At 45.8% G+C, this 14661-nt stretch overlaps 6 protein-coding genes across 8 annotated transcripts; 2 read left to right on the top strand and 4 right to left on the bottom strand.

Moving 5' to 3' along the window:
- The first annotated feature begins 7303 nt into the window (after positions 1-7303).
- On the top strand, positions 7304-8289 carry LOC108107380 (isochorismatase domain-containing protein 1). The gene is made up of 3 exons (XM_017214889.2): positions 7304-7499; positions 7572-7781; positions 7939-8289. The coding sequence occupies exons 1-3, from the start codon at positions 7377-7379 to the stop codon at positions 8230-8232; spliced, it is 627 nt and encodes a 208-aa protein (XP_017070378.2). The 5' UTR covers positions 7304-7376; the 3' UTR covers positions 8233-8289.
- A 567-nt stretch (positions 8290-8856) lies between these two features.
- On the bottom strand, positions 8857-9293 carry LOC108107383 (pupal cuticle protein Edg-78E). Its single transcript, XM_041819813.1, has 2 exons — positions 9282-9293; positions 8857-9240 (listed from the first exon to the last, which is right to left on the bottom strand). The coding sequence occupies exons 1-2, from the start codon at positions 9291-9293 to the stop codon at positions 8950-8952; spliced, it is 303 nt and encodes a 100-aa protein (XP_041675747.1). The 3' UTR covers positions 8857-8949.
- Positions 9189-10400, bottom strand: LOC108107378. Its single transcript, XM_017214888.2, has one exon. It carries the CDS (start codon positions 10278-10280, stop codon positions 9549-9551), a length of 732 nt encoding a protein of 243 aa, XP_017070377.2. The 5' UTR covers positions 10281-10400; the 3' UTR covers positions 9189-9548.
- On the top strand, positions 10378-11601 carry LOC108107381 (NADH dehydrogenase [ubiquinone] 1 alpha subcomplex subunit 8). Of its 3 annotated transcripts, none has more exons than XM_017214891.2 (5): positions 10378-10458; positions 10687-10850; positions 11027-11202; positions 11262-11352; positions 11406-11601. In XM_017214891.2, the coding sequence occupies exons 2-5, from the start codon at positions 10722-10724 to the stop codon at positions 11535-11537; spliced, it is 528 nt and encodes a 175-aa protein (XP_017070380.1). In that variant the 5' UTR covers positions 10378-10458; positions 10687-10721; the 3' UTR covers positions 11538-11601. The 3 variants fall into 3 exon arrangements, with proteins under 3 accessions (XP_017070380.1, XP_017070379.1, XP_017070381.1); XM_017214890.2 differs by having other exon boundaries at positions 10447-10557; XM_017214892.2 differs by lacking the exon at positions 10378-10458 and adding an exon at positions 10594-10615.
- Positions 11590-12220, bottom strand: LOC108107382. Its single transcript, XM_017214894.2, has 2 exons — positions 12063-12220; positions 11590-12005 (listed from the first exon to the last, which is right to left on the bottom strand). The coding sequence occupies exons 1-2, from the start codon at positions 12119-12121 to the stop codon at positions 11618-11620; spliced, it is 447 nt and encodes a 148-aa protein (XP_017070383.1). The 5' UTR covers positions 12122-12220; the 3' UTR covers positions 11590-11617.
- Positions 12221-12303: 83 nt separating this feature from the next.
- On the bottom strand, positions 12304-14486 carry LOC108107377 (RNA-binding protein 28). Its single transcript, XM_017214887.2, has 3 exons — positions 13336-14486; positions 13023-13278; positions 12304-12964 (listed from the first exon to the last, which is right to left on the bottom strand). The coding sequence occupies exons 1-3, from the start codon at positions 14439-14441 to the stop codon at positions 12365-12367; spliced, it is 1962 nt and encodes a 653-aa protein (XP_017070376.2). The 5' UTR covers positions 14442-14486; the 3' UTR covers positions 12304-12364.
- Between the last annotated feature and the right edge of the window lie 175 nt (positions 14487-14661).

Here is a 14661-nt window from a genome sequence, read left to right as displayed (position 1 = left end):
AATAGAGAAGGAAAGGGCACCCGAGACCGGAGAACGGAGACCCCGAGACCCCGAGACCCGAGATCCGAGACAAGCAACGACATCACGGGCTAGTTAACTGGGTCAATTCCGTGGCGCTGCCACTGAAGTCGGCCGATGGGGCATATTTAAGAGGAGCGGTGGGGAGGGAAATCGGCAGCGGCAAAAGTGCAGTCCAATTTAATTACGAGCTCAAAGTCGAATCCGAGATAACAAAGATGCAGCCCGAAGCCGGCAATCAGGGTTTCCCGCCAGGGTCCCAGTACACCTCCCCCCCCCCGCCGCACACATACACACTCATAAGCGAAGAGGAAACAGCGCCAAACCACTACAGGCTCACACACTCGCACACACTCCCTTCGGATCGCAGACACCTACACGAGAGCACTCGGCCCTGGGAAGTAGGCAGCACTCCTGGTCGATGCTGGCGAAATGAATATTAAGCGCCGCTCGTATGAAATGATTTTCGTAATTTAATTGAAACGTCAACATTCAGTGCACTCCGCTCTTAATTATATTATGAGTGGGCCGGAGCCAGACGGCGCGGTATCCCAGGGCAATTTTCGATAATTGAAATTTTATGGCCCCGGCATTCTGGGCTCTTTGCTTTGTCATGCCAGGCGAACATCGAACATCGAGCATCGACACATGAGTTGGCCCAAGCAGCGCCAAAAACTGTCAATAAAAGTGACATCAAGTCGGGACTAAGAGCATTTGCCTGATAATTTATGTAGCACAGATTTCAGATGTCTCCCCGAATGATGTTTAATGCAGAAGCCGGCTAGGCAGCCACTTAAGACGGTTTCAGGTGCCCGACGTGAGATATACGGGTATCCACGTCACACATCAAGTTCATGGGCCAAGGACACGCCTCGATATTGCCAGGTAAATTTATGCAGCACTTGTTATTGCCTTCGCCGCTCCTGCTGATATTGAAACTCCGGGGTCATAAATACTTTTATGTTCGCAGCGGCAGTTTTACTGCGTTTGACAGATCTCCTCCACCTGTCGCCTCTAGATTTGTCATAAACAGAGCAGAAAAGCCCCGCAGCTGAAAAAGTAAATAAAACACATAAATCCCCACATACGTCACCGGCAAGTTTTCAAATTGACCAAAGGCAAAAAGTTCCTTTTTTATGATGCATTTAAAACTTTTGATTATGCCGAAAGGAGCGGCATGCAGGAGATGTAACTTATTTACCGAAAAGTTCATTTAAAGTTTTGTTGCAACCATAAATTCCTAGGCCGAAACCTAAAACATAAACAGTCAAACAGGCAGCCGGAGTGTATATGTGGCCTGCGAAAAAGTTAGATGCGGTCGTAAATCTGGCATTTGTCAGTCGCCAAGTGAATGCTGTGCCGCCTACGAAGGCACTGAGCAAAATTTTAGGCTGCACTGGAAAACATTTCAATATTCTTTCCTACATTTAATGACAAACGTAAGTGTTATGTGTAGGCTACTAACCAGTAGCTTAGCAGCTGCTTTGGTTACCAACTAATGCGAATGTTGCACGTTTAGAGGTGGAAATTTGTTCAGTGCGCGGCGGAAAACGTGCAACTCGGTCGTCCTCTAATTGGCCTTTTTATGCACACAGGCACACTCGACATCATTTCCATTTCCAGGGCCATTTCCGTGCCAAAGCAGTTTATCACTCTAACTATGCACATTCAGTGGATCCTCTCGGAGCCATCTTCTCCTCTGCACTGCATTGCAATCTGCCATACGTGCGATCAGGCTTAACTTTCGTCGGCTTTGGGTGTCAGCGATTCCAGCCTTCAGCTGCAAAAGTTTAGCCTTTGCGCTTGCCTGTGCGCCAGGTGTCGGCGTTGAGATGGGAGGCCCCTGGAGATGGGACAGAACCTCATCTTGGTATGAGACAGTGCCTCTGTGTGCCCTGGTGCGTAACTCGGATGACATGTTATTAGTTTCATCAGCGAAAGAGTGGCTTGGAGGGTACTGGGGGAAGTTGTTTCTCGTTTCCATTCCATTAATTGAGTCCTCCGGCAGTTGCGCCACCGGAGCTCCTACATTCCGGTGACCTAATCCAGCCTTGTTCCGCCTTGGGCCTCTGATTTATTTAACCGATTATTTGCCAATTTATTTTGTTGCTGAGTTAGGAATTATTTGAAATAATTCATTCGCTGATTTATGTATTGTATTTTGCAGATAATCGGGATTCGGGATTAAAACTGTCTGTTTCCTGGCTTCATTTCGAGCAACATTTTATAAAGAGGTCACCTATGAAATGCGGCCTTGCATTCCTTAGCAATATAAAATAACTCAAAAATAATAGTTTTTTGATCCAGCAGCAACTCTTGCCATAGCTTAAGCGACTTTTATATTCAGCTTTCAGTTAATGGGCCCATAAACTCTTTAGTTAAGTTTAGTCTCTGAGTTGAGTCGAACAAATGCTTGATTTAATTCCCCGTTCGACTTATCCATAAACATTTTATAGAGCAACTCTCTCAATTTCTGGGCCGTATTTATTGGAAATTCCTTGGCCAGGCTCAGCCGTTCCAAGCACAATTGAACAATAATGCGACAGCCTCATTAAATGCTCTTACCAACGGCGGCAGCGGCAAACAAAGACGAGGACTCCGGCAAACAGGATCGCCAGCCAAGGAGGGAAAGGTCGAACTTTGCTCTGCTTTGGTTGTTTAGAGCTGCTTTCGCCTTCATTGTTCGGCAATAAAAAGCTGTTGTTCATTTTTATGGAGTAACGCCTCGTGCCACCGCCTTGCCCGCTCTTGGCACCCACCATTCCTTTCCATGGCCTGCCACTGGAGCCAAGGATGGAGCAGACGTCGTCATTGTCCTGCCGTTGTCGCCTTGCCATTATTGTGATACGACACAAAAACAAGAGGGAAACAGCGGCAACAACAAGGCACTTTCCTTGGGCACTGGAAAAACGAACCGAAAGCCATGTAATCTGAATATTATTTCACACAGTTCCAGAGACCCCCTCTTTTCTCGCAGTGCAGCTAAGGCTGCCATTGAAGAGCGAGTGTGTGCTTTGTTGTTCTGTGGGTGTGAGGGCGAGTGTGGGTGGATGACGCACATAATGAGTCTGCGTGGCAAGTACAAAAGTTTATAAATATGATGGAATAATTAAAACTTGGCGCCAATTTGAAGGCGCTCCCCCAAGTCGAAGGTGGCCAAAAGGCTGTCAGCAACAAAGACGAAAAACTGGGAAAATTCACCCATCCCCGACCACGCCCCTTTTGGGTATTGTTTTTGCCTTTGGCCCCGCTTGCCCTTTGGGACTTTCCTTTGAGCCCGGCCGCAATTTTTTCGTGTTCTTCGGCAAGGATGTGAGAATTTGTATGCTTTATGTTTTGCAGATGCTTAGAAAAGTTTTTGTTTTCTGTTTTGTTTTTCTTTGCCATGCTTTAACTTTGTTTAGTTACCTTTTCCGCTCACCTCCCCCTTGCCACTGTTAATTATGCAACATTAATTAAGACCCGATGTGGATATGGCCTTTAAGCAGGCCACGTAACATGGATTTAAGGAACAAGCAGGAAAGCCATTCAAAGCAGCAGCCATAATTATGAGCACATTTATCAAAGCCAGGTGGAGTCTCCAAGCAGGCCACTCAGCCGGGTTTATTTGCAGACTCCGGCGGAGTCGCAAGACACGGAATCCGGAATCCAGACTCCAGAATCCGGAAATGCGACCCGCTTGACGTTCGGTTCAATGAACCCCAATGACAGCAGCTCAACGGCAGTGGCAAATGTGAAAAGGATTCCTGCAATCTCCTTAAAGTTCTGGGGGCAATAAAAACGTAGAGCAAAGAGTTACGGTCTTTCGGGCCACGTGGAGCACATTTCGCACTCGTCGGACGCCGTAACACATGTTCAGCTCAGCTCGTTTAATGGGCACCAAGGTGAGCCGAGCTCTTCAATTTGTTTGAATTTGTTTTCCTATGCGGCTGGGTGGGCGACGTGGCTAGCGGCGCTGGGCAAGGGGCAGGGGGGTGAAAAGTTTACAGAAATAATCCCAGGAAAATAAAAAACACGGAGTAAGCTGCCAAGAACTTGTCCTGTCTTGTGTGTAGGTGTCGGATCTATGCTGTAAATCCTTTTTCTTGGAAATTGTTGCTGCTGCTTGCTGGCCCCGAATCTACAACATATATGTTGTGTGACACGGCCAGGCGTGCCATGATGAATGAGGGAGGCCCGCCTTCGGAATTCTCCCATTTGGCCCTTTTGAGAAATGCAACCCTCTGTTAGACATGTCAATTTCCAGCCTGATGCATCCCACACGCCACGGAGTGGGCCCAAAGAATTGCGTTGCTGAAAAGCCAAAGATTTTCATCCAATTTGCAAAAGTGGAATACGCATTCGCCCCGTGGTCCGCACAGTTCGATGCGACACGTGAGCGTACACTTTAAATTGTATTTTCCCACTCAAATGATTTATCGTTTATTGGTTTTCAAAGAGAAATTTACATTTAAACTAGAACTGTAACCTTTTTAAGAGTTTCAAGACAGCAGTGGTTTTCAGGTACAGAAGCCAGAGTCGCATTTGGAAACGGAATAATCTTAACTAGCTGTCCACTTACAGTCCAGAATCTCCGCTTTCTCACAGTGCAGAAGGTAGAGGGCAGAGGGCTGGAGGACATGTGTTGGCAACGTGCCTGCCGGCAAGTCAAACATTACGACATTACGCGCTTTCCAATTCACCTGTGAAAATCATTTTCTTCGTTTCGTAGAAAAAAACAAAGAGTCGACCCAAAGTCAGGGCGGAATTTTCGGCGAATTTGCCTTGTCAAATGTTGAAGGAGACGTGACAAGCATTAGCTACAGCTACAAGCTGCGGAGGTCCTCCCACCTCCAACCTGTGCCCCCGATAATGTCGATGTCGCTGCATGTCCTCATACAGGAGATTGGTATTGGGGCCACAATTTTCCGGGAGAAGAAAATATTTTCCTCCTGCGCCGTGTAGTTTGGCATATCATTTCGTCGCCAATTTGAAAATCGTTGATATGCATGCGAGGCAGGCGACCTCAAGAGGTGTAAACAGAGGGCACACGTGGGTTGGCAGAGGGGGTGGGCAAATCAAATTGGATTGGGGAACGCCTCATCCTCACGTACCTGCCATGTATGTATATGTACATCTATGTGTACATATGTTCGGGGGCCACGAAAAGTTTCCCCTCCCGTGCAAAGTGCTTTCTGATGTTTTTCCGCAGCCACGAGACCTCAACTCTTTTAGTTGCTCCTCCTAACTGACTAACTAAGAGCTTTAAACTCCAATATTTGCCCCAGCCGGCAATATGCTAATGGAAATTGAATATTCGAAATTAAATGCGTTTACACAAAGTCGAGTTTGTCGAATCAGGAATTACTGCAAATAAAACTACAATTGATTCGCATTTACATTTCATTGGGTAAATTGCACAATTGCAAATGGCACTGCAGATGGTTGTGGGCAGGGAGAGAGTTCAAAAGACTTGAATACTCTAAATAAATGGCATAACATTTTCCCCATTTCCCCATTCGATCTCGCATGAGAGCACTTTCCCCAGGACTCCCCAGATGGAAGATGGAAGATGGAAGATGGCCTGAGAAATCACATAAAAATACAGTCAGACAGACTCAGAAGCTCTCTGGGCGCTTGTTGTTGCTCCCCGAACATCTTGGATTTTTATTGCCATATATTCGAACTTATGGCTGCCTCTGCTGGAATAACAAAACGAAGCTTTTCGACTTACTTTATGCTCACAAATTGTTTCTCAAATGAACAATTTTAAATTTTCACATTCAATAAATTGCTCCTGGGATGCCAACAAATTGCTGGGGGGAGCCTTTGTGTTTCTGCTACTTTCCTTTGCAAATGAAAAAACTTTCTGTCAATTGTGTCGACTTATTATTAGCATTAGCACTTTTTGACTAGGCATCATCCAATACTCTCATCGAGGAGGGATGCTGACACATTCGATTTAAAATGGAATTGAGTTTTCGAATTTCTTAGATCAAAGTTCCAGATACAAATACAAATTCGAAACGAGTTTATAGAAACATAACATGTCTCTATGGTGGATTCAAGTTTATCTCATCTGCACTGGTTCTTTATATTTCCTAGCAGAAACTCCTTCAACTACCTGATCCTTGAAATGTTCTACGATTTCAACAGCAAATGCGAGTACTTTCCAAGTGAAAGTGTAGCTGAAGAAAAATGCAAATGACTCTCGATTCCGGTGAAGCGCAAATGGCGTCGAAATTGAAAATCAAGATGACTTCTTCTAGGAGACTTTCTGAATAGGTGGGGAGGCGTCATGAATACAGAAACCCACGCAAATGGCACAAATACAGGTGCCATTCAGGTGCGTACGCGTGTGTTTGTCTCAGACATTTCGATTACTTTTTGAGTGGTTCCAGTAAGGTTTCTCTTCTTTAGCCCCCAAATTGCTGCATCCGCAAACTTAGGGTCTCATGAAATATGTAGACGAATAATATCGGAGAGGGGAACCGGAAACCGGTGGACGGGAGCAGGGGCGGGGCATACAAAAGGCGGCGCAAATTACTGAAATATGCATGCGACTCGCCATGGCCATTATCGTGGCCTTCCTTTTCCCGGAGAAGTATCGGGTCCATCGAAGCTACGTGCCGGGAATGTCCAAGAGATTGCCCGCCGGACACTCATTCCGGGCATGTCAATGGCATTGGAATTGGGTCCCCCTCGGCATCTGCCGCACCGCTTCACATTTGTGGTTTTTGAAACTGCACGCATTTGATTGCGTTATTGAAATTGACTGGACCGGTGGCTTCATTACTATAATGTCGGGGGCGTTGGCGAGGAATTCAATTATAAATGCCTGCAGATTCCAGGTTGCCTTGGCTTATGAATATAAATCTGTTGGCTGTGCGGCTGCTTCGACTTAATTGCCGTTGGCCTAGGCAGGTGGAGGTGGAGCGGGGCGTTTGGTAATTATTTACTTGATGATGTCGCCTCGGGCAAAGTTAAATTAAATGAGGATTATGTCAGCTTTTTAATTAAGATGCAGCTGTACGATCTGACTTATCCTCGCGGCTCTAGTCGTACTTGGTACCAAAATGTCCAAGGTCAGAGTGTGCCTTCTGTGAGTAAATATTTTAACCCCATTAAGATGAACAATAATGATAAGTTCAGATATTTTGAAAAAAAGGCGATAAGTGTTTAAGATATCAAAAATAACGGACACAAAAAGGTAAACCGGGTTTGTTTTAATCGATAGAACTTCCGCCGATAGCATGGAACCGATCGCAGAACCGTTTTGCTTCTTTTTCACCCCTGGTTACAAACAGCTGTTACAACCGGTTAATTAGCAGGTGAAAATTGTTTCTTTAGAAAATTAAAATTTGTAAATATACAACAAAATGGCCCTGCGACGCTGTCACTTGAACCCAAAGAAAACGCTATTCCTGCTATGTGACATTCAAGAAAAATTCCGACCGGCTATGCCGCTGTTCGACAACATGGTCAAGAACGTCGACAAACTTGTGAGTTGAACTTTGATTTTGATATTGATCCCTTATCTATAGCCACTAAGATTAACCCCAACTCAATTTCAGACCAAGGCGGGAAAGGCATTAGATGTTCCCCTGATTGTCACCGAACACTATCCAGAAAAACTTGGAAAGACCGTGGCCCAACTTGATGTGAGCCATGCGAAGCTGGTCTCTGGGAAAACCCTCTTTAGCATGGTCACTCCGGAAGTCAAGGCTGTGATCAAGGATATTTTCAGTGACAAGCCCGAGGATGTGGTGTTGTATGGTCTTGAGGTGGGTTAGAGTGCTTCTTAAGTTTTATACCTACGAATAAATTAACATTTTCATCTTCAAATTTTGAATATCAGATTGCCTGAATATTTAAAAATATTACACATTTAAAAACATATTTGAGTAAAATTTGTACTAATTCAACGTCTCCTCTCCTTAGTCTCACATTTGCGTAGAGCAAACAGCCATTGATCTCCTGGAGCAGAACATCAACGTGTACATAGTCGCGGACTGCTGCTCCTCCAGGCTAAATCAGGATCGGGATTTGGCGTTGGACCGATTGCGCCAAGCAGGCTGTGTGATCACCACCAGCGAGAGCGTTATTTTCGACTTGGTTCGGGATAAGAACAACCCCAAGTTTGATGTGGTCCGAAAACTAGTGAACCAGCCCTCGATGGACATGGAACTTACGCGCAATGGGAACGGAGTGCAAGTGGGTAGTGCCAAGTTGTGAGGGAACCCCTCTCTATGTCTGTATGTGATGATGCCAATTGCATTTATATAACCATCATGCATAAAAGCGTTTTTCAAGGATGAGTGGATAGCGAGGGAAAGCGGGAAATGGGCCAAATGGGAGCAGCGCCCATTTAAGTTGTCATTTCCGTAACATATTCCAATGGCCCTGCACAATGGGCGACTCAATATTTGAATTTGCCATTTAACAATAGCCTCGAATGACTTCCCTTCCGGGAGTTCCCCAGCCCACTGGCCCATTTCCGCCGGGGTCCTTATTATGCGGATGACAATGCGTATTTTATGTACAGCCGCCACCCTCCATTGATTATAAAGCTGAGTGTTGCGTCGTAACCTTTTATTTGTACAACGGGGAGGGACCGCAGGAAACCAATGTCGCACTGGCCATACGACCCATTCAAGGGCTCAGTGATGGCCATGTGGAATGGGGATGCACCTTATGAAGAGGAAGCGGTTGCAATGGTGAGAGTGCTCCCTCTGCCGATTAGCATTGATGCATATGACAGATTTAGCAAATCGGCGCTGGATGTTTACGTGTCATCGTTGGTATAGGTATTACTTCCTTAGAGTAATTGTGCCCTGATCTGGTCGTGAAGCCATAAAATATGCGAACAAAAACGTTTTATTGCAGCAACATCACTCCTTTTAACACATGGATTATAACAACGTAAATTGAATCATAATTAAGATCACGCGATCACTCCTCGACCTTCGGATGAAAGCCGGTTGCATCTGCAGTGTACGTCACGCGGATTTGCTTGCCATCCTCACCGGGCAGAAAGTATTCGCCCTGTATGCCGTTCACATTTCCCTGGGCCTTAATCTGGATGCCGTTGGTCACCACGGTTTCGTGCTTGAACTGCCCAGCTCCATCCAGATTTTGGAGGTTCTCAGACTTGACAAGCTGCGCCTGTAAGTCCTCTTCATTGCAGCTGGTCAAAACCACCAGCAGGGCAAGGATAAGGGTCTGAAGACAAATACCTAATAACTAATATATCCAAAAGTTCGATCTCAATCCATTGAACTCACGTATTTCAGCATTTTAGAGCAGCTACTTGTTATGAAACAATGGCCAGCGGCCTTTTATACTGCGCCAAAGCTGCCTGGCCCACTAAACGGGTTTCAATCTCATCTGCTAATGACAGAGATTAACCAGACAGCCATGAATATCAAATTTGCGGCGGCTCAATCGCGTCTGCTTCTGGCATTAGCAGGTTACCCTCCCCCAACTAATTAATTGTGCTTTGGCTAAACCATTTCTTAACTACAAGAACATTTAATTAACAACTTTACGTCTCAATTCACCTTGCCCGTGGCTTTCGGTAACATTTCCAGGGCGGGTTTTGAGTCCCAATCCTTATACCTGATCTCTGGATTGCCCAGAATCTTGGCCACGCCTTTGAGGAAGTTCGGTTTATTGTAGACAGGCTTTTCCACGGATTCTTTGCTTTTCTTTCCCACGTTATGGGGTAGGGTAGAGAAACTCACAGATGGAGCATCATTTGTCAAAAGAGATAACCCCTGATTTCGCTTGCTGTTGAACTTCTCGAGGTATTTCTTGGCTCCCAATCGAGCAGAGGATTTTAAAGCATTCATATCCCATGATACACCCAGTTTGGATTTAATCTCCTCGGATGCAGACTTGTCATTTGAGGAGAACAGCGAGTGAAACATCCTTTTTAAGTCCATTTCTTTGGGACCTTGGGGAGAACGGGCAGACCGCTGATCGGTAAAAACTTTGTTTTTAGTTTCTATCTCCCTTTTAGAATCTTTGTTTAATCCAACTAAATCGATTAGCGACAATTCCGGGACTAAGTTCTCCTGCAGCTGCTGAAAATCCAGTTCCGGCGCATCCTGCAGATCTTTCGGCAGGTAGCCGCGACTTTTCAGGTAAACAAGTGGCGACTGCCAGTTGTCGATGAGGTCCTTCACGATGGTGTCAACCGAGTTCTTGTACTTAACTACTTTTAAATTGGGCTCTGCTGCAGCAGTAAAAAATATAAATATGTATAAAATTAACGAAATCATTTTGGGAGCCTTGATTTTTAAAACTTCAATTGAGAGCCTGCTATCGATGATTGTCTGTGAAGCGGTTGAACTATCGATAGCTCTGACTGACAGATACGTCGTAGCAGCCCTGAAAAGACAACAGCTGTTTAAGAAATACCCGATTTTTGCATCTGCTGGCAACATAGAACGGTAGAAGGTACGATTTCGACACAATTGTTTTTGTGTACAAAATTATTTAAAACAAACATTAAAAAGCTGGCCTAAAATCTCTTAAGGAAAAAACATAGCTATCTTGGTAAACTTCACGTACGCGAGGACGTCGAAACATTCCCACGGCATCTAAGGCTGTCGCTGTAACTTAAACACTACATAGAAGAAATTTTACTATTATCGAAGTTTTTATTTATAATAAAAACCGTTGCAGGTTTTTGGCAGATCACATAGGGCAACAACACTATTATGGTCATCACAACCAACACAACACTACCAGAGGAGTCGGAGCTCAATGTCCAGGAGCTGAATCTGTCATCGGCCGCCCTGCGTGCGGGTGCCTTCCATTTGGGCAAGCAATGCGAGCAGGCTAATAATGTTAGTACCTCTAGACTCTAGAAGAATACTCCTCCGAGTAATCCTGAACTAAAAGGCAGCCTCATATGGAGCTGTTGCCCGAAAAAGCGGCAAAATCCGAACGCTCAAGTTATATAACCTAACCTCAAAAAGCACCTTCCTCAGTTTGTTTACGTTTGTTTTTCGTGTAATTACAGGAGTTTATGCTGTGCCGGCAGGAGCTGGACGATCCGCGGGCTTGTTTGGGGGAGGGCAAAGCTGTGACCAGCTGCGCCCTGGACTTTTTCCGCAAAGTGAAGAAGACCTGTCATGAGGAATTCACGCAGTACGCCACCTGCCTGGACAAAAGCAGCGGAACCATGGCTTTCTCCCAGTAAGAGATTTAAAGAATTAAAGATATTAAGAATTCTGATCCATGTCGAACCTTTTTAGCTGCCGCAAGACTCAGGGAGTGTTCGACAAGTGCATGAAGGATAACTTTGACTGGGACCGTCCCTCTTACGGCTACTTCTCCCGTGCTAAGGTCAGCGTCTGCTAGGTTTTGTATAAGTCACGTCTAAACCGTTGCCTTTTCAGGTCATCAAGTCGGCTCGTGAAGCTCCCAAGAAGGAAGAGAAGATCTCCTATCCCGATGCCACTCCTGGATTGCCCGAGGATTACCCCAAGCCACCAGCCAAGTACGGATCCCGCTTCCACTGGCTGGAATAGATAGCTAGCGCCTAGTGAAATTTGAAAGCGTTCATATTAACATAAACTTTTGTTTCCATTAGTATTCCAATGTATTTATTTCATCGTATCTTCTTCCTCGACACAGTTTGCTTGATCTTGGCCATAATATCTAGGTACTGGTTGTTTAGGCAGCATCCACAATAGCTCACGGGAAAGCAGGCGCTGCCTTCGATGCGACGGTGCAGGGGCATGTTCTGGTAGAAAACCCACGATATGTTCTCTTCGCCCAGCACCAGCATGATCTTGTCGAAGCGACAGCCCTGCACCTGGAACAGCTCAACATCGCCAGTAATGATGCGCCACTCCGCGTACCGAATGTTGACATCCGGGGCAAGCTTAGAACGCTCCCGCATCATCACATGTTCGAACCAATCGCGCACTTGGATAATCGATCCTGTGGGAGGATGTTTTCTGATCTGGTAGCTGATACGTGGGTACAAAGGATGACTGCGGCAGGAATTTAAAATAAGTTTCTGAAGATTGGAAGATCTATATAATGCTTACATGTACGGCACATAGGCCAGGCGAACTAGAACAAACTCAACTTTCTCTCGGGGAGCCATCTTGGAGATATCTTCTGTTTAGTGCGGACGAAACGCTTCACAGGCACTGCTAGGCAATACTGAAGAGATTCATCCACTCCACCCACTATATATACCAGACTTGGCAGGTAGATCAATAGTTCAAGCAGATGTTCATACTGTAATCCTAGGAAAAGTCCCAATTTACCTGACAGATACGCGGATTGGTTCTTCATTTACAGTTTTATTGCTTAGGCGACATTTCTTAATCTACACAAGGAAACTTTACTCCGTGTACCACTTGGTACGCTTAGGTTTCTTAATTTTACCTCCCGTGACACCGCCGCCGCCTTGATTTCCACTTATCATGTTCTTGTACTTATTAATTAGGGGCCGCAGGTCATCCGTTTCCTTCTTTCGTCCCTGCTTGGGTCGATTGTTCGCCTTGCGCTCTGCCAGATGGGATTCCCGTATCTTCTTGTTTTTCTTCTTGCGTTTCTCGGTCTTCACCTTCTTCATGTGCTCCTTGGCCTGTTCTATAATCTTCTTTTTGGAGCGCATCTTTAGTGAGGTGCCCGGCTTGGCTGCCGTGCCCACATAGTCGCTCTGCACATCGCTAAGTTGCTTTTTCTCTGCGGCTTTACCCTCAACTTTGGCCGCTCGAGAAGCCTCCAATTTCTTGATGTGTTTCTGCAGCTTGGCTTTGTTGTCTGTCTGGGGAACCGGTGGTTTGGCCTTCTGACCGTTACGCTTTTCCTGGCGCCGCTCCTTACGCTGCTGCTGTTTGTTCTGGAAGGTGGGATTGTTCTGCTTGGAGCGCTCTTCGCGCTTCTCCTTAATTTTATGCACAGCTCGATCCTCTATACTAAATGCGACGATGGGGCGCTAAGAAATAGTTACAAACTTTAAAATATATTCATATCAACTGTTTTAAAATCCTTACACTCTGGGCTCCAAAGATACTGGGATTGTTGTTCAGTTTCCGAAGCGCCGTCAAAGCCCTCTGATGCGTGTCAAAGGAGAGGAAGCCAAAACCCTTGGACTTGCCTTGTGGATGCTCAGGAGTAACCTTGTGTTCCCTCATAACACGGCATTCATGGGGCCGGAAACCAGTGTAGGTCTGAGCCATTTGTTTCAGCTTTTCGTTGTCGTAGTTCTGGGGCAGATTGTGGATGGACAACCGATTGCGGGAAACAAAGCTGGAAGTTAAATAAATAGAATTAAAATAAACCCATTATGATGGCATTCAATCTTACCGGTTTAAGTTTTTGAGCACCTGCGTCTTTACCTGTTCCAGTTCATGGCGCTTAGCCATATCTGAAGCAGAAACTCCATCAGCTGCCTTAGCTCCAGACATGATAAGACCTTCTCTGGCCAAATAAAGGTTTCGAGAGTCCTTTGCGTCGTCTTTTTTGTTATCCTGCGACTGCTTTGACTTCATTTCTTCTCGGCTTAGAGCGGGGTGAGGATCCAGGACTTCATCATTTAGCTTGAACTCTGTGCCAGCTTGCAGGCAGAGATCGGCTGACTCCTTTGCCTTGAATTTAACAAAAGCTGTTCCTTTTGAGTGTCCAGAAACCGCCTGGCGATTGATTATGGCATAGTTGACCAGGCCAAACTTGCGGCACACCTTTCGTAGATCCACATCCTCGGCATCGAAAGGAACGTTTTTGATGAAAACCGTGCACCCTTGCTGGACGTCGTTGGAGATTTGCTTTTGCTTTTTGACATTTTCGATATTTAGTTTTGATTTCAATTCGTCTTTATCTTCTTTTCGATCTTCATCTTCCTCTTCAGGTTCGTCGTTACTCGCGTCATCTTCATCCGATTCGCCATCAGAGTCTTCCCCAGAGTCGACCTCTTCCTCTTTAGAATCTTCGTCGCTTTCTTCCTTGACTTCCGCCTCGTTCCCGTTTTGTTCCTTTGCCTCCACTTTTGGCTTCTTTTCCTCCGGCTCCTCCTCCTTGGGGTTCTTGGCCGTGTATTCATCCTTGCCCAGAGCCCAATCCACAAAAACTTTCCGTCCCAGCAGCTCCTTTCCGTTGGAGTGAAGAATCGCCTTGGTGGCCTGATTAATGGTCTCGTATTGCACGAAGGCGCAGCCTACTAGCTTTCCGTCCCCACGTTTCAGGATTTGCACATCCTCTAGTGTTCCCCACTGCCCAAAATACTCCCGCATCGACTCATCGGTGGACTTGTAGCTGATGTTGCGTACAATGAGTCGGGCCCTCTTTTTCTGCCGGCGTTCCTTCTCTTCCTTTAGGCGCTGAGTGTTGAACGGGTTGCGGCGCTTCCGAGTCGCTGAATCTGGCGGGGATTCGGCAGTATCATCTTTTAGAGGCTTCATTTTTTTTAGTTCCATGCTGCACGTGGCCGAGATGGACAACAAACTACAGAAACCCCCCACCCCACGCATATGCTACATAACAGCTGATCTCGTGAATACCCCAAATAGAGCTGCATCCCTGATATGGTTTATTAAGAAGCGGATTAAAAATAAAACCTCCTCGAATTATTCCCAATTCTTGATATAGGCTCAACGTTTCGGTCTTCTTTAAAAGTGTTGCATATTTCGGAAAAAT

The sequence above is a fragment of the Drosophila eugracilis genome, unplaced genomic scaffold, assembly GCF_018153835.1.
Source record: "Drosophila eugracilis isolate 14026-0451.02 unplaced genomic scaffold, ASM1815383v1 contig_1765, whole genome shotgun sequence".
Taxonomy (NCBI): domain Eukaryota; kingdom Metazoa; phylum Arthropoda; class Insecta; order Diptera; family Drosophilidae; genus Drosophila; species Drosophila eugracilis.
The sequence above is the reverse complement of the archived record's forward strand: the minus strand, read 5'-3'. Positions and strand labels throughout refer to the sequence as shown.

Excerpts from the sequence above, each read along its gene's own strand:
- LOC108107380 (XM_017214889.2), top strand. The coding sequence starts at position 7,377 with ATGGCCCTGCGACGCTGTCACTTGAACCCAAAGAAAACGCTATTCCTG. Across the intron at positions 7,500-7,571 it reads TCAAGAACGTCGACAAACTT|ACCAAGGCGGGAAAGGCATT; the intron begins GTGAGTTGAACT and ends ACTCAATTTCAG. Across the intron at positions 7,782-7,938 it reads TGGTGTTGTATGGTCTTGAG|TCTCACATTTGCGTAGAGCA; the intron begins GTGGGTTAGAGT and ends TCCTCTCCTTAG.
- LOC108107378 (XM_017214888.2), bottom strand. The coding sequence starts at position 10,280 with ATGATTTCGTTAATTTTATACATATTTATATTTTTTACTGCTGCAGCA.
- LOC108107381 (XM_017214891.2), top strand. The coding sequence starts at position 10,722 with ATGGTCATCACAACCAACACAACACTACCAGAGGAGTCGGAGCTCAAT. Across the intron at positions 11,203-11,261 it reads GGAACCATGGCTTTCTCCCA|CTGCCGCAAGACTCAGGGAG; the intron begins GTAAGAGATTTA and ends GAACCTTTTTAG. Across the intron at positions 11,353-11,405 it reads GCTACTTCTCCCGTGCTAAG|GTCATCAAGTCGGCTCGTGA; the intron begins GTCAGCGTCTGC and ends TTGCCTTTTCAG.
- LOC108107382 (XM_017214894.2), bottom strand. The coding sequence starts at position 12,121 with ATGGCTCCCCGAGAGAAAGTTGAGTTTGTTCTAGTTCGCCTGGCCTAT. Across the intron at positions 12,006-12,062 it reads CTGGCCTATGTGCCGTACAT|TCATCCTTTGTACCCACGTA; the intron begins GTAAGCATTATA and ends TTCCTGCCGCAG.
- LOC108107377 (XM_017214887.2), bottom strand. The coding sequence starts at position 14,441 with ATGGAACTAAAAAAAATGAAGCCTCTAAAAGATGATACTGCCGAATCC. Across the intron at positions 13,279-13,335 it reads GTGCTCAAAAACTTAAACCG|CTTTGTTTCCCGCAATCGGT; the intron begins GTAAGATTGAAT and ends TTTAACTTCCAG. Across the intron at positions 12,965-13,022 it reads GTATCTTTGGAGCCCAGAGT|CGCCCCATCGTCGCATTTAG; the intron begins GTAAGGATTTTA and ends ACTATTTCTTAG.